The sequence below is a fragment of the Myotis davidii genome, unplaced genomic scaffold (assembly GCF_000327345.1).
Source record: "Myotis davidii unplaced genomic scaffold, ASM32734v1 scaffold800, whole genome shotgun sequence".
Lineage (NCBI taxonomy): Eukaryota > Metazoa > Chordata > Mammalia > Chiroptera > Vespertilionidae > Myotis > Myotis davidii.
In genome coordinates this window covers 1-18,901 of record NW_006292343.1, presented here as the reverse complement: position 1 = coordinate 18,901, position 18,901 = coordinate 1, and the positions used below count along the sequence as shown (strand labels likewise).

At 38.1% G+C, this 18,901-nt stretch overlaps 1 protein-coding gene across 1 annotated transcript in view; it reads right to left on the bottom strand.

The window, feature by feature from the left end:
• Positions 1-3,088, bottom strand: part of SAMD8 (sterile alpha motif domain containing 8) — a 36,773-nt gene extending 33,685 nt beyond the window's left edge. The window contains exon 1 of the mRNA XM_006765840.2: positions 2,494-3,088. Within this exon, the coding sequence (XP_006765903.1) occupies positions 2,494-3,071 (578 nt within the window). The 5' untranslated portion in view covers positions 3,072-3,088. The remainder of the gene's footprint in view (positions 1-2,493) is intronic.
• Positions 3,089-18,901: the final 15,813 nt, after the last annotated feature.

Genomic DNA, 18,901 nt, shown 5'->3' with positions numbered 1-18,901 from the left:
TGGGTAAGTATTTGAAGGAAACATAATCACTATCTTGAAGAGATGGCTGTACCCCCATATTCATTGCAGCATTATTTACAATAGCTAATACAGGGAAACAAAATGTGTGTGTGTGTGTGTGTGTGTGTGTGTGTGTGTGTGTGTGTGTGTGTGTATATATTGAGAGAGAGAGAGAGATTGACTCTTTCACACCATCTCTACCACAACTATCCTCATCCAATCCACCTCATCTTTACCTAGATGAATTCAGTAATTTACCTAATCCCTGCTTTCTTACTCCCAGTCCCCCAGGCTATTCTTAATACAACAACTAGAAGGACCTTTTAAAATGGAAGTTAGTTCACTCTAAATACTTCTAAATACTTCCCAATGGCTTCCCTTTCACTCAAAATGAAAGCTAAAGCTCTTACAATTGGTCCCTACACAATCTGGATTCCTGTCTCCTCTTAGACCTCATCTGCAACTGTTCTCCCAATCTCTCACTTGCTGTTCTTTACACATGCTAAAGCATACTACCAATTTCAGATTTTTGCATGTTGCTGTTTCCTCTGCTTACAGTACTCATTCCCAGATAGCCACCTGCTTTCTTCCTTATTTTCTTGGGGGGCCTTCCTTTTCAACTGGGAAAACTGTATAGAATAGGGGAAGAGATACAGGGATCTAACAAGCGTCTTGAACAGCTTCCACTTAATTCTTATTTTAGTATCTACCACCCTTTCACCTCCAATATCCAGAGCTTTGAGAAATCTGAAACATAGACTGGGTTGATTCTTAGTTAGTTTATTTTTTTAAAAATATATTTTACTGATTTTTTACAGAGAGGAAGGGAGAGGGATAGAGAGTTAGAAACATCGATGAGAGAGAAACATCGATTAGCTGCCTCCTGCACACTCCCCACTGGGTATGTGCCCGCAACCAAGGTACATGCCCTTGACCGGAATCAAACCTGGGACCTGCTCTATCCACTGAGCCAAACCGGTCAGGGCGGTTCTTAGTTTTCTTGACTACTTGTTTCAGAATTAGGTTATTTTAGATTTGCTAGTTGCCACTCATCCGCTTTTCAAACTTCCAAAAATGTATGGCTGTCTTCTCCTCTCTTATCTGACCCATTCTTATGGTGTACAACTTAAAGCAAACAAACATTAAAAACCTCTATACTATCCTTTTAGTAGGGGTTAGAGAGGGGACTGAATATGGATATATATGTCATCCTGCCATCAGAGTGGACATTTTAATCCATTTGACTAAAAAACATGAATTATTAGGCATCTTCAAAAGTGTAAAACATTTTATAAAAATAAACAAGAAAGCACTACAAACTTTTAAAATACTTTTTTAAAAATCACAAATATAGCCCTGGCTGGGATGACTTGGTTGGGCATTGTCCTGTGCACCAAAAGATTGCCAGTTCGATTCCCAATCGGGGCACATGCCTGGGTTATGGGCTCAATCCCCAGTAGGGGGCACGCAAAAGGAAGCTAATCAATGGGTTGCTCTCACATTGATGTTTCTCTCTCCACCCGCCACCACCCCCCAGTCTCTCCTTCTGCCATCCTCTCTCTAAAAATTAATTTAAAAATCTTTAAAAGCAAGAAAAATAAAAATGTCAATGTGTGGACCCCCTTAGTTTAAAAATAAAAATCACAAATATAAAAACCAACAGTTTTGAGGTTTGTTCTAGTGTTATTTTTCACACACACACACACACACACACACACACACACACACACATATATATATACTAGTGGCCCGGTGCACAAAATTCATACGGGGGGCCGGGGGGGCTATCCCTCAGCCCAGCCTGCATCCTGTCCAATCTGGGACCACTGGCTATGGGATTGGGCCTAAACCAGCAGTCGGACATCCGTCTGTCAATCTGGGGGGTCCCCGCTGGGGGGCGTGGCCAGCCTGGGTGAGGGGCTGAGGGCCTTTTGGGGGTAGTTTGCCTCAGCCCCGCCACCATGGCTTTGTCTGGAAGGTCTCCTGGTCTAATTAGCACATTACCCTTTTATTAGTAATATGCTAATATTACTAATACTTTTATTCATTTGGAATTTCATAAAAACAACAGAATACTATCAATGAATCAGTATGTACTATTTGTGATAATCCTGATTTATTTGGTGATACAGGAGACCTCTCCATATTTTTGGAAAAGTAGAATCCTGATCATCATTAAAAAAAAAAAAGTAACCAAATTTCATTTATTATAAACTTCTGGGAAACCCCTTTAAAATCTGAAGTGCCCAGGGAGCTATAATATAGTTACAGAAAAATAAATTAAATAGTGGTCTCTCTCACTCACCTAGGGTTAAGGTCTGGTTTACTCTAAGAGAAAGAGGCAATTTTAAAGTATATCGTTCTATATTATCAGATAAAGCAAATGAAAAGTATATATCAAGCAAAAGAACAATAGCAGTTATTATAAATATGTATTTATCATTGCTGTTATAGCAATCTTCTACAAATTTGGCAACTAAAAACAAAACTTACCTGTCTAAGAATATATCTGGGAGTGGTGGGTAGGTCTGCATGTCAGGCACTCGCTCATGGACTATAACCATAATGAAAGATGTAAAACCGAATACTATAAAAACATATATACAACTCAATATGGTCTTCCAGTACTCTGGGTCCAATCTTCGAACAGAATGTTTGTTTTTACCATTCATGTATTGGTACTGATCAGAATTCAAATCAATGATGGGTCCATCACAGTCATGTGACGGCTCCCCATTACAGAGCCACTCTGCACTCTGAAGAGCACTGATGAAAGGGGTCATGGAACTCATAGGACTGTCACTGTTGTATCCCATCTCTTCTAAAACATCAATATGTATTTTCTGCAATTTCCGGACGGAAAGCATTAACCTTTTAATGTCCCCTAAGACTTTGATTTCCAGAGGAGGAGACCGGAGATCATATTCAGTTAATGTTAGCAATGTGATTCCATCAAGTCGGTGCTTATTGCATAATATGTCCACATATTCAAAGAAGCCTTCATCCTTCAGCCAAACAGCCACATGCTTGGTTGTCCAGCGGCGAATGCAGAGTTGATTAGGACCAGCCATTTCCTCCTCCACTGTCTGTCAAGGGAAAACAGAAAAACAAAACAAAATCTTCAGTGTGTCTTAGCAACTCCTTTGAAGACCAAGTACACATAAACATACCAGAAACGGTAATTTACCTACACTGCCTTATTGGCTTCTAGAATGAAGAAACAAATATTCAATGAGTGTTTTTCAATAGGTTAAAATTCTAATAATTTTATGCCTATTATCCCATTAACGTAAAGGAAGCTAATGACCAAACATTTTTACAAAAAATTATTTTGTAAATGACTTTTCCACACCATAGCAGCCATAACTTAATTATATAAAGCCTACTATTGAAAGCAATGGAGAAAATCCCATTTTAACACTTTCCATAAAATGAGATGTAAAAATTTATTATATGTAAAAAATAAATTTCAGAAATCTTCATATTCATGGAATAAGTATTGCCCCCTCTTCCAAAAAGAAAAAAAACACCACATTAAAAAACAAAAACAAACACAAAAAAACCTGGCTGGTGTGACTCACTGGTTGAACATCACCGATGAACCAAGAGGTAAGGGTTTGATTCCCAGTCAGGGTACATGCTCAGGTTGCAGGCTCAATCCCCAGTAGGGGGCATGCAGGAGGCAGCCAATCAATGATTCTCTCTTATCATTGATGTTTCTATCACTCTCTCCCTCTTCCTTCCTCTGAAATCAATAAAAATATATTTCAAAACAAAACAGAACACCACAGGAGAACCAAGATGGCAGTGTAGGTAAATGCCTGTACTTGCTGCCTCCTACAACTATATTAAAATTACAACTAAAATACAGAACAACCATCATCCAGAACGGCCTGAAAGCTGGCTGAATGGAAGTCCTACAATTAGAGAAGAAAAGAAGAAAGCATATTGAGACTGGTAGGAGGGGCAGAGTTGCAGACGGGGCTGGATGAGCACTCACATGTGCCACTTTTTAATCAGGAGGGAGATCATCTCTGTGGATGCCCATGAGGAGCAAGAGACCCAGCCCCACACCAGACCCCCAGCCCTGGCTTCCAGCGCTGGGAAAATAAGTCCCCATAACTATAGGCTGTAAAAACCAGCAGGGACTGGGGCTCAGTAACATGGAGGCTGCTGGAGACCCAGCTGTTCCTCTTAAAGGGTCGGTGCACAAACTGAACTTACAAAGTCTTACTTCCTCTGCGCTCCAGTGTCAGGGCAAGGCTCTGGGGGACACAGACGCATATGAGGAGGAACTAGACTACCTGGCATTGGGACAGGAACTTGAGGATAGCTTTCTCCCAGACAGAGGTGCTGGCAGGGGTCATTGTTCCTATGCTGGGACCTTCTTGGTAGGAGGGCTGACTGGCAGCCACTTCTGTTTACTCTGTCCTAGTGATTCCCTGAGACCCTGCCCCATCCAATTTGCAACCCCCACCCAACCTGTGTGCAGCCACTTTTGCATATGAATGACCTGTCCTTGCTCAGGCTTCAGACTTTGCTAAAATCTCTCAAACAAGCTGCAGCTGGGTCAGGGAGCCCCAAACCTATCAATAAAAGGCCCAAGTCCTGGCACTATACCAGCCTGCCTTACTTCACAGCTGGGTCTCGTCTGGGCACTTCCAAACTGGATACAAAGAGGAGGAATCTGCAGATCTGTCTGTAGTTCCTGCTGGGTGGCCCCAGGCAATGGCTGACTTTGCACTTTCCTGGAGACCCAAGAGCCAGGGCACCCAGTGGTCAGCATTAGACCATACCAGATTACAACTCTACACATCCATAAGTGACACACTCAAGGGGCAGATTCAGTGAGCACCAAAGCCCCACTGAAGCAAGTCCTGCTCCATAGGGTTGTCTCCTGCATAGCAGCTCTTCCATTGTAGTTGCAGCTGGTCCCCACAGCCAATTGGCCTGGAGGTCAATTCCTTCCAGTGACATCAACAGCAATAAAGTCTCAACTGTAACAAGATTGTGCATATAGCCCTCAAAAGGGCACACCTAGAGTGCTCAGCTCAGGTGAGGGAGGCTAAGCCACTGGGCCCTTTAGGACACCTACTACACAAGGCCACTCTACCAAATTAAGGAGACATAGCAGCTCTACCTAATATATAGAAACAAACACAGGGAAGCAGCCAAAATGCAGAGACAAAGAAACATGTCACAAATGAAAGAAACAGAAGAAAGCAAACTATTGGATATAGAGTTCAAAACCACAGTTATAATGTTACTCAAAAATCTTCTGGATATAGAGTTCAAAACCACGGTTATAAGGTTACTCAAGACTCTTCTAGAAACTTCCAAGAAATATACTGAGACCCTCAAGAAATGAAAAAGGACCATCAGAAATTAAGCATACACTGACTGAAATAATGAATAACATACAGGGATTCAACAGTAGAGCAGAGGATTCTGCGAATCAAATCAATGATTTGAAATATGAGGGAGCAAAAAACACCCAATCAGAAGAGTAAATTGAAAAAAGAATCCAAAAATATGAAGATATATAAGGAGCCTGTGGGACAACTTCAAGTGTACTAACACTCACATTATAGGGGTGCCAGAAAAAGAGAGAAAGATATTGAAAACCTATTTGAAGAAATAATGACAAAATTTCCCCTACCTGGTGAAAGAAATAGAAGAAAAAAAGATAAAAAATATGAGCATTAAAAATGTACTAAATACATATCTATCAACAATTAAATCTAAAAATCAAAATAAACAAATGAGAAATCTAATGAACAGAATAAACTAGTGAATAAAATAGAATCAGAGGCATGGAAATGGAACAGACTAACGATTCTCAGAGGGAAGAGGGATGGGGGGGGGAGCAGGAGGAGATTAAACAAAGATTTTATATGTATATATATATGCATTACCTATGGACACAGACAATAGGGTAAAGAAGGCCAGGAGTGGGGCAGGAACCAGGTGAGGGGAAACAATGGAGGGAAAAAGAAGGGGCATCTGTAATATTCTCAACAATAAACATTTAAAAAAATAAATAAGTAAATAAATAAAATAAAACAAAAAAACACACACCACAATGGTAGATAGATAACTAATTTCAGGAAACCCCTTAGATCAAGCATATTTCTGTGTATTATACAAATAACAATTTCTATAACAGATATATAGCTTTTAAACTATATATAAATATTTATGACTATCTTATTAGCTCAGTTTTTCTATACTTTGAGTATCCCATTATAGAACTGAATAAGGAATTTCCTTCTTAAACTATCGAGATTTTAGTGATAAAAATTTAAAACCAAAACTGTCATTTCAACAAATCCATAAATTTGAGGACCCAAACTTTATATTGGCTAAGAATGTATTGTTCCAAAAAGTACAAATAATTTTTATTATGTTGATCCCACACAGCACTGTTTATGTTCTTTTTCCATTTTAAAACTTTCAGTAACTTGGACCAGTATCAGGTTTATAAACTTTATCAGATACACGGGAGACAAAGGCCTACATGGGAAAAACCTATTTCCCTAAAATTTCTCAACTAGTAAGGCCTGTGGTTTTCTGACATTTTCCAGAAATGTCTCTCAAAACCATATTTCCTTCTGAGATGATATTTATAAAACATATTAGGCAAACTTTAAATTACTTAAAAAAGAATGATACAACAAATACCCATGTGGCCACTACCCAGATCCAATACAAATGTTCTGTTTCTTAATATGAGTATTAGTTTACAGATATATTCACTTTGTGAAAATTCATCAAGCCATATATATATATATATATATACTTACAATCTACACTTTTCTCTACATGTTAAATTTTATTTAAAAAGTTTGCTTTCAATAGCAAAACCAAATATAAATACAAATAAATGTCCTTTCCTGATAGCATCCCCTTCCTCTACTCCCAGATGTAATAAATAATTCCTGATTTTGGTATTTAGCATTCTCTTAGAACATGCATTTTTGGCTATGAAACAGCTTCTATGCTGCCTTATGCTAAGGAAAGTAAAAAGCTGCTACTGTTCTGAATTCTCTCCCTACCCACACACACTCTTGACAAAGGCAGATACTTAACTACATGAGCACACTAACACCATCAAAAATATTCAGCAAACAAGAAATACTCTCATTAAATATTTATTTCTTAATTACCAAAAAGCAATCCTAGTTTTTGGAAGCCTTAAATCATATTTTGTTTCCAAACAGATTTTAATATTATCAATACACAATAGCTTTTCAGTCTTGGAAAATTAACAGCATATCCATCCATAAGTTATCTGCACATTTAAAAAGGCTATCTAATTCTTATATACTGAAGAGCTACAAAAAACTCTTTTCTCAACTCTTATCTAGAGCATATAATCACCTGTCCCAAAGGCCAAAGCATTATGATTTATTCACTTTAACACATGGAATTTATACACATTGATGCATATCACTGAATACATAAATATACATAATATTCCATTAACGTATGATTTCACTGTTTTATTTATATACATAGCCAGATGGTTTCATCCTGCCCACTAAGGTACGCACATATCTTTTCCCCAACCGCTCTGAATAAATTACTTCATCCTTGAAAATCCAACAAGCACATGCTACAATTTCTGCAGCAGTTATAACGCAGCAAATTTGTGAAGCTCATTCACACAAAACAAGGCTTGACTTCTGTTATTTTATTTCTATTTTGCTACCTTTCTCCTCTTTCCAACAGCTTACCATCAATGGGTTCCAAGTCACTCCCATCCTTGTAGCATTGTTTTTCAGTATAGATTTGTATCATAATCTGCTCAAAATGATCTTCTTTTTCATTGTTTTTTCTTTCTTATATCACCAGTTCTTTAGACCCTCAATTAGGCTAACAGACCAAGCTTTGATGGTGGTGGTGTGTTAGCTACTAGAAAATATGAGTTATCATACAAGGAAGCCTCCTGGAAGTCTGTGAGCCTGCTGTGGCAGAGCCCTAAAAACATGACGGATTCCACTGTTGTGCTTCATCAGGTTGGGGCATGTCCTTTAATTGTATGCTACTGCATATAGTTAGGGGCCCATCTTTAGCTAACACTGTGAAAACCTGCATTGAAGAGGTATATTAAAAGATGATAGAAGGCTTAGGACCAATTTAATATTTATGTTGTGCCATAAGAACTACAGGAAATAGGCTTTAAACGAAGAATATGACTGCTATAGATTTCATACAAATCCATAACATGAAGAAATTAGGTTAGTAAATGTTTAAGAACACTTTCAGCTTTAATCAATAATTAATATGAATTAATTATCAGTTAAAGGGATTTCTGCTTCTAAGAGGGACCAGATTTAACCTCCCACCTGAAAGAACCAGAAACCAGACAAAATATATGAGGCGGGGGAACAGTTTCAAGACACTGGGCATCAGACAAAAGAAGAGATCCCAAGAGACAGGAACTAACTAGGTGAGCCCTACTGCCACAGCTTACTGCCTTGAGTGTTTTTAGACAGAATGGCACCGGACAGAAACTGGACGAGGCCTGGCAGACTTGCTAAGTTGAGGAGATAGAGCTGAGAGTCCAAAGAGATCAAGGTGGCTAGTGTTCATGGGATAGAATACTGGCAAGCAGAAAGATGCACAGAGAATTTGTTATGGACTAAATAAGTCTGTGTGTTCCCCCCCCCCCCAAATTCATAGCTCCCAGTGGGATGGTATTAGGAGGTGATTAGGTCAAGAAGGCAAAAGCCTCATGAATGGAATTAGTGACCTTATAAGAGACACCCTAGAGAGTTTTCTCATCCTTCTGCCCTGAAAGTCAGTTAGAAGAGGACCATTTATTAGCCAGGAAGTGGGACTTCACTAGACAAAAATCTGCTGGCACTTTGATCTTGGATTCAGCCTCCAGAACTATGAGAAATAAATGTGTGTTGTTTAAGCAATCCCTGGTATTTTTGCTATAGCAGCACAAACAGATTTAAGATGGGACTCCAGAGATTTGCAGAGCGTCTCCCTTGAATGTGAAGCTGAGTGCTGATCAGTGCATGTATGTGACGAAAGAAAAAAAAAGACTGAAAAAAACCCCACAAACAACCAACCATCCAAAAGATCAGAGGGAACAGTGCCCAGTACTTACCCAAGGCCAATAACAGTGCCTTTCACAAACAGCCAGACTGAAAAATAACATCTCATGATTCATGGAACACTGGGTAGATTATACAGGAAGATCTTGTCAGAGTACTGAGGCAAAATTAATCCTAAAGCAGTAATTTTCAATGGAGGGGGGTGCAATTTGTAAAAACATAGGGCAATTTCTGGAGACATCTGGTTGTCACAATTAGGGGTCACCTAAAGAGGCTAAGGGTGCTATTAAACCTTCTGCAAAGCACAGAACAGCCTTTCACAACAAAGAATTATCTGGCCCAAAATGTTATAGGATCGATATTAAGAAACCATGCCCTGGACTCGTCACATCTCTGGTCCAGTTGAACAAATCTTAAAAGCAAGACCCAAACGGATCAAATTATTTTTAAGTAATTAAACTACATTCCACAGCAAAGCTCAGGAATATTAGTAGAAATAGAAAAGTATTCAGGCCTGTCGGATGTGGCTCAGTGGTTGAGCACTGACCTATGAATCAAGAGGTCACAGTTTGATTCCTGGTCAGGGCACATGCCCGGGTTGCAGGCTCGATCCCCAGTAGGGGGCATGCAGGAGACAGCCAATCAATGATTCTCTCTCATCATTAATGTTTCTATCTCTCTCTATCCCTCTCCCTACCTCTCTGAAATCAATAAAAGTATACTGAAATTCATAATGTCTGGCATCCAATCAAAGATGATCAGGCATGTAATAAAGTTGAAAAATTTATCTATACTGAATAAAAGATCAATTAATTGACCCAGATAACAGAATTAGCAGACAAGGAAATTAACTGTTATAAAAAAGTGTATTATATATATTCAAAGGGTTAAATAATGACATGGACACATAGAAAGATCCAACTCAAAATTCTGCAGATTAAATGACAATATATGCAATGAAAAACACATGTAATAGGATTAATACCTGATTAGACATTGCAAAAGATAAAAATAATAAACCTGAACACATAACAATAGAAATAGTTCAAAATGAAACATAAGAAGAGACTAAAAAAAAATAGTTTGATTTTTAGAGAGGGAGAGAGAGAGAAAAACATGGATGTTTTAAGAGTCTAAAATCTGGGCATGTGCCCTTACTGGGAATCAAACCAGCAACCTCTGGGGGCACAGGATGATGCCCACCACATGAGCCACACCGGCCAGTGCAAAAGGACTTTGAAAAATGAAGATAATATTATTCTGCCTTTAAAAGGAACTTTGAAGACAGTGTGTTAATTTAAACAAGCCAGAGACTAAAAGACAAATAGTGTATGATTCCACTTACATGAGATACCTAGAGTAGTCAGATTCATAGATACAGGAAGTAGGATGGTGGTTTCCAGGGACTGGGCATAGGAAACAATGAGGAGTTATTATTTAATGGGTACAGAGTTTCCATTTGGAATGAGGGAAAAAGTTCTAGAACAGGACGGTGGTGATAGTTGCACAACAATGTGAATGTATTTAATGCCACTGAACTTAATGGTTAAAAAAATGAAAAGAATATCAGTGATAGGTGGGACTTCAAATAGCCTAAAGAGGTATAACTGTAGTCCCCAAAGGATAAGAGGGAGAGGACAGAAAAATATTTGAAGTAACAATGGCCAAACATTTGCCAAATTTAGTGAAAACCATAAATACACATATCCAAAAAGTTTAATAAACTCCAAACATAAATACATATCAAATTGCCCCAAACCAGTGACAATGAGAAAATCTTAAAAGCAAAAAAGAGAAAATAGACACATTATGTACATAGGAATAAAGACAAAAATGATCATTTATGTAGAATATTCAATGAAATTTAAACAAAAAAGCTACTTGAAGTAATAAGTTAGTTTAGTAAGATTGCCTGATAAAAGATCAACAGACAAAAATCAACTGTATTTCTATATACTAGCAATGGACCATAAAAAATTGAAATTTATAAAACAATACCATTTATAATAGCATAAAAAATATAAAATATTAAGGATAAATCTGACCAAACATGGGAAAGGCCTGTATACTAAACACTATAAAACACAGCTAAGAGAAATTAAAGATCTATATAATGATAGATGAGTGGGTCAGAAGACTCAATATTGCCAAGATGTTAATTCTTCCCAAATCTGACCTATAGATTCACTGCAAATCCAATCAAAATACCAAAGGGCTTTTTTGTAGATATTGATAAATTTATAGTCGTGTGCCATTTAATGACGGGATAAATCCTGAGAAATGCATCATTAAGCAATTTCGTTGTGTAAACATCAGAGTCCACTTACATAAACCCAGATGGTACAGCCTACTGCACATCTATGTTATATGGTACACCCTACAGCTCCACGGTTACAATCGCGTACTGAATACTTTAGGCAACTGCAATACAATGGTATGTGTTTGTGTATCTAAACATAGAAAAGGTATAGTAAAAATATGGTATAAAAGATGGGACATCTGTGTAGGGTACTTAATATGAATGGAGGCCAAAGGACTGGAAGTTGCTCTGGGTGAATCAGTGAATGAGTGAATATGAAAGCCTAGGACATTACCGTACCATACTGTAGACTTTATAAACACTGTACACTTAGGTCACACTACATTTATAAAACAACGTGAGATTAACCCTGGACAGGTGGCTGTTGGTTGGAGCATTGTCCCATACACCAGAAGGTTGTGTGTTCAATCCCTGGTTGGGGAGCATACTGGAGGCAACTGATCAATGTTTCTCTTTCAAATTGATGTTTCTCTCTCTCTAAAATCAATTTGAAACATATCCTTGGTCAAGGTTAAAAACAAAAGAACAAGATTAAATAAAACATAAAAGAAAATGATGCAATCAGATGTAAACATGAGATATATGAGGCCGCTGCTGGTGTAGCATGGCATACTGTTTTGCAGCAAACTTATTTTTAAATATAAAGAATACCCTAAAATAACAATTAAAAGCATAGTCAGTACATAAACCCAGTAATATAGTTGTTTATTATCAAGTTTTAGGTACTGCACATAATCATGTTATACTTTTTTGTTGTTGTTGTTGTTAATCCTCACTGGAGGATATTTTTTCCATTATTATGATTTTTTTGTATTCTAGAGAATAGAAGGGAGGTGTGGGGGGGCAGAGAGAGAGAGAGAGAGAGAGATCGATGTGTGAGATACACATCAACTGGTTGCCTCCCACATGTTCCTGACTGGGGCCAGGTATCGAACCTGCAACCCAGGTACATGCCCTTGACGTGGAAGGAACCCAACCCTTCGGTGCACAGGCCTGCACTCTAACTGGCCTGAGTGCAAGTGCTATACTTTTGTATGACTGGCAGCAAAGTGGGTTTGCTTACACCAGCATCACAACAAACATGTGAGTAATGTGTTGCACTACAGGGTTTTGACAGCTACAATGTCACTAGGCAATAGGAATTTTTCAGCTCCATTACAATCCTATAGGACCACAGTTGTATATGCGATCTATTGTTGACCAAAACTGTCATTTTGTGACACATGAGTGTTGAATCCCTCTGGTGCTTGGAATCTCTTTCTCCAGGAAAAGCCCAGTCCTAGTGAGGACAACCTCCCTTTCTTAGTCAGCTATGGTAGATAACACAATCTCATCACAGGAGTGACAGCCCGTCACATTTATAGGCTCCTCCCATTAAACAAAGGTCATTGGAGGCATCTTAGAATTCTATCACACTACAGCACCCTAGTCAGGAAGTAGTATTGGCATAACGATGAACAAATCAATAGAACACAATAGAGAATCTAGAAATGGGCCTACATGGATATCTCATTTTCTACAAATGTGCAAAGGCAATTCAGTGGAGAAAGGACGTTCTTTTCATCAAATGGTAATGGAACAAATGGATATCCATATGTTAAAAGCATCAATATATACCTCTCACCACATATAAAAACTAACTCAAAATAGATCACAGACCTAAATGTAAAACCTAAAAATAGAAAGCTTCTAGACTAGAAGAAAACAGGAGAAAATCTTTCTGATCTTAGGTTAGGTAAAGATTTCTTACATGATACCAAAAGCAAAATCTATCAAAGAACAAGCTGGTAAATTGAATTTCATTTGTCTGCGTAGGGGACTAAAGGACTTTTATGGTCTTAGTCTGCAAATTTCTGCATTGTTTAAATCTTTTCATGTATCTCCATAATAAAAAGGAAAAAATACATAGAAGCAGTACATATTCATTGAAGAACATTTAAAATATTTTTAAATCACCCCCCTGAGAACTATTGCTTGTAATTTGTTATATATACATTCTTATAGAATGTTCTAGAATTAGAAATCATACCATAAATAATCTGTGTCATTTAGCTTAACATTACTGTCTGAGTCCTGTCTAATGGTATTAAATTATCCTCTGAAAAGGGCATTCCATTGCATGGCTATACAATAATAAGATTTGTCCATCTCTCATTGTTGGCAATTATTCACAATTTTATTACTATTACAAATAGTACTGTATACCTTAGATTAGCTTTCTGCAAGTGGAAAACTGTATCAAAGAATCTGAGGTGTTATTTAGACAACTAAACTCCCAAGTACGTCATTAAAATTTGATCCACATTTTGAAATAATGCATGCAAAACTTGGTACTTGTCCAAAATGTTAATTGGTATGTATAAAGGAAACATTTCAATTTGAGATAAAATTTTTTAAAGTTTATTCTGAAATATAAGCAATTAAGAAATTAATTATAAAAGGTCAGTACTATATTATCAAAGCACTAAGAGAAAAGTGCATTCAGGCAGAATCATTAATCAAATTTAGTTCCAAGTCATAGATAACAGATAAAGAAAAGCCGTTGATTGTTCTGTACTAAGTGGAACAAAAGATATGTTATCTTTTGGGTGGACCATTGTTAGAAATTTTTGAAAACGATTTAAAAAATGCATTTTTAGCACATCAACCTTTTATTTACTAATGAATTTATTTCTTTTCTTTCCAAATTTAGTTAATACTAATTAGAGATTTCAGCAGCCTGAGAGTAAAAAAACTCAGTATATTTCTTATGATGTTCTTATCTCCATACTTAACAACATGAAAATAGTTTACCATAAATATAAGAACTTTAAATCTGGTATTCCTTAACATTGGTCTAACTACTCTCCAATCAATGAGCCTTTAGTGCATCCCATTAGAGTGACCCAAATCTCTTCACAATAATATAAATAACTCAAATTGTGGTCTGCAATATTAAAAGTATTAAGTACTGTATGTCAGGTTTAATAAACTAAGCTCCATCGGTCCAGAACTGCAAAAGGAGATAATGGCTATTAACAAACCCTTTTCCTACCCTGCCTGTTGAAGTTATTTGTTTGCTCCACCCTACCTCAGTGACTGAGCACTGGCCAGGACAGTCTGGCCGCTCCTGGAAATGACAGCTTGGCTTAAATTACCTGTGACTGCTATGAATCACCATTGACTCAGAGTCTGTGACAAATATGCATTGGCACGTAGCATTCTTTCCAATCTCTCTCTAGTTGTTTTCTGCTACTGCAGAGGTTGAAAGCTAAAAATGATTCCCCAGAATCCCTTGCAAGGAGCATTCTAAACGTGAGTTGAGTTCAGCCAACTAGATTTGCTGACATGAGATGCGGAAAGTAGAAGTGAGGTGAAGTTGTGGCCATTTTACAAAAGTTTTGGTTATCCACAAGGAAGAATGTGAAAGTGGTGTGTATGTGTGTGTGTGTGCGCATACACACGTAATTTGCCATTTTAAGTTACTAATTTTTTAAATGTCAGGAATCAGTTACAGTTGTGGAACAGTACTGGCTTCCTTATATTATGTACGTTCTTTGGTGTATGTATATTAAACTATATAAGAAAACTTACTATTTTAACTGTTTTTAAGTGTACAGTTCAGTGTCATTAAGTACATTCACATTGTTTGCAACCATAACTACCCACCATCCATTACTAGGAACTTTTCATCAGCTCAAATGGAAATTCTATATTCATTAAACAATAATTTCCCATTGTCCCCTCTCTAGCCCCTGGCAACCATTACTCTACTCTCTGTCTTTATGAATTTGACTATTCTAGATTCCTCAAATAACCAGAATCATATAATAATTGTCCTTTTGTGTCTGGCTTACTTCCCTTAGCTTAATATCTTCAAGGTTCATCCATGTTGTAGCACGTGTCAGAATTTCCTCCCTTTTTAAGGCTGAATAATAGTACATTTATGTATAAGTCACATTTTGTTTACCCATTCATGCATCAATGGGCATTTGGATTACTTCAAATCCTGCTTTCACTTCTTTTGGATATATTACCAAAAGTGGAATTGCTGGATCATTTAGGAAATCTGTTTAATTTTTTCAGGAATCACTATACCATTTTTCAAAGCAGCTGTACAATTTTACAGTTCCATCAGCAGTGCACAAGTGGTCTAATTTTTCTATGTCCTTGCCAACATCCTCGCCTTATTTTTTCTTTATTGTTTTGCTTTAATAATAGTAATTGGTGTGAAGTGGTATCTCATTGTGGTTTTGATTTGATTTCCATAATGATAGTGATGTTAATAATCTTTTCATGTGTTTATTGGACATTTGTATAACTTCTTTAGGGAAATGTCTATTTAAGTCCTTTGCCCATTTTTTAAAAAATATATTTTATTGACTTTCTACAGAGAGGAAGGGAGAGAGATAGAGAGCCAGAAACATCGATGAGAGAGAAACATCGATCAGCTGCCTCCTGCACATCCCCCACTGGGGATGTGCCCGCAACCCAGGTACATGCCCCCGACCGGAATCGAACCTGGGACCCTTGAGTCCACAGGCCGACCATCCATCCACTGAGCCAAAGCGGTTTCGGCCCATTTTTTAATTGGGTTATTTTTTGCTGTTGAGGTGATATGTTCTTAGACTAATAGTTTCACGCTCACCTTCTAACACCCTAATAATACCTTTGCAGACTATGGAAAAGTAGCACTCCTCTGATATACCAGTTCTTGTTCTATGTCATTCCTAGCAGCCCAGCCCAGAGGCTAGAGTAGCTTGTCCCTTGCAAGTGAACCCTGATTGAATATACCAGTATAGGCCCTTCAAGTTGCCGTCTTTCAAAGTCAGTGAAGTACCCAAAGTAAAGGCTTCAAGCTCTCTCATAAAGTCCACTTTCTGGTTCCATTCTAAGTAAGGCAAAGTAACTTTGTGTTTCCTTGAATTTCCTGGGAAATTAATTAAGCATACTATGTTTTTAATCCACTGTTCTCACTAAATATATATGGTTCTTGGATTACCTTTAGAATGAGTGACATGTTCTATTTCAATAAGTTATACAACTATTTTTTCTCAACCAAGCACACTGTGTCAATGGAAAAAGATTTTGTAAACTGTCCCATTAATAATATAAACAAAACAAAGGTTATTATCTGGCCATTGCATCTATTAAGTAGGTTCAACAGTAACAAGAATTAAGAAAGTAGACAAATACCACACTACAAATGAAAAAAAGCGGGGGCAAGGGGGTGAGCAGGGGGAGAGGAAAATAAGGATAAGTATCGCCCTAGCCGATTTGGTTCAGTGGATAGTGTCAGCCTGCGGACTGAAGGGTCCCAGGTTTGATACCGGTCAGGGGCACATGTCCAGGTTGCAGGCTCAATCCCCAGAAGGGGGCATGCAGGAGGCAGCCGATCAATGATTCTCTCATCACTAATGTTTCCATCTCTCTCTCCCTCTCCCTTCCTCTCTGAAATCAATAAAAATATATTTTTTAAAAAAAGAAAAAATAATGTATCTAACACATAAGGCAACCCGAGAGCTTAGTGGGTTTTGTTAGGTTATTTTGTTTTATTCTTAGAGAAGATAGTAGGGATTACTAAGAAGATCACTAAGGCCTATAGGATTAGCACATAATAAGTTTTCAATAAGCATTATTAAATGAATGTGCAAAAAGGAAGTAGCAACCAAAATAATTTAATAACTCAGTTTCCCAATCTCCTTCCAAACAGGATCATTAAACAAAACAGGAGGCTATAAAAAAAGAACAGAATCTTACCATCTGTGACAGCATGAATGGACCTAGAGGGTAATGTGTTAAGTGAAAAAGTCAGAGGAAGACAAATACCATATGACTTCACTTATATGTAGAATCTGAAGAACAAAATAAATGAACAAACAAAATAGAAACAGACTCATAGATACAGAGAATAGATTGATGGTTGCCAGAAATGGGGGAGAGAGGTTAGGAGGCTGGGTGAAAAAGCTGAAAGGATTAAGTTAGTAGTCACAAATAGTCACGGGGATGTAAAGTACAGCATAGGGAATATAGTGGGTACTTGAAATATGGAGCCACTTTGCAAAGCACATGATTGTCTAACTACTATGTTGTATACTTGAAACTAATATAGAATAATATTAAATGTAAACTTTAATTAAAAAATAAGATAAAATAAAAAACAAAACAGGAGATACAAGATGGCAGCAGAGGTAAAAGTTTCACTCACCTCCTCCCAGGACGAAATTAAAATTGTAACTAAATTATAGAACAATGAACCTGAATAACCAACTGAAGAATAGCTGAACAGAAATCTTACAACTAAATATATATGCCATAGTGAGACTGGTAGGAAGGGCAGAGATGCAGAAAGGGCTAATCCTACACCCAGGTGTGGTGGTTGAGAATTGGGAGGGATATCTCAGCTGCAAAGGTCCCTCCTGAGAAGTTAGGGGTCTCAATCCCACATTGAATGCCCCAGCCTGGAATACCAGTGCCAGAAAGAAGAGCCTATATAACATCTGGTTGTGAAAACCAGGGGGGGATGCTATCTGCCAGGGTGAGATGGGAGACTGCTAAAAATCCAGACACCCTTTCAAAGAGCCAGTGTGCAAACTCTTATTCACAGACACTCACCCTGGGTTCCAGCGGAGGGAAGGTGGCTCAGAGCAGACAGGAGTCATACAGAGAGAAATTGAGTAGGGTGGCTTTGGGAAGAAGTATAGGGGGACATATGCCATTATCCCTGAGTGCTGAGTCCCTTTCGCACCTTGCCCACAAATGCCAGATGCCACTTTTTCTGGGGTCAAGCACTCCACTCCAATAGGCATCATTCCACGGGCATACACTAGACCCGTGATGGCGAACCTATGATACACGTGTCAGAGGTGACACGTGAACTCATTTTCTTTGGTTGTTTTTTCTTTGTTAAATTGCATTTAAATATATAAAATAAATATCAAAAATATAAATCTTTTTTTTTACTATGGTTGCAAATATCAAAAAATTTATATATGTGACATGGCACCAGAGTTAAATTAGGGTTTTTCAAAATGCTGACATGCTGAGCTCAAAAGGTTTGCCATCACTGTACTAGACCCATCCTCCAGACTCCCATGGCCCCACCTCTCAAAGCTCACACCCTGGGGAGAAACAAGCTGGCTGAGTCCAATCTTGGCCTGCTGCAGTCTTTCTTGGAAGGCTTTTGAGGAGGTCTGGGCTGACCCAGGAGATGTTAGAGACACACAGGTAGAGACTGAATTGTGTGATCTTTGGGCGAGGGCCATTTTTGCTCCACATGCTCCAACCACTGCCACTGGTTCTGTGGAGAGCCCTTCTTCCACATGGCCAAATCTTAATCTGTTTTAACCTGATGGACTCTACTGGCCCTACCCTGACAACTCCCTTGAACCCCACCCCACCCCAAAGGTCCATAAGCCCCAGGTGGGTGGTAGCTGGCCACGGTATAACCTGAGACTTTTGCTGAGTGGCCTCAAACTCAGCACTGATGTAGAGTTTGAACCTATATCAATCTGGTGACCACCACTCGCCCCTA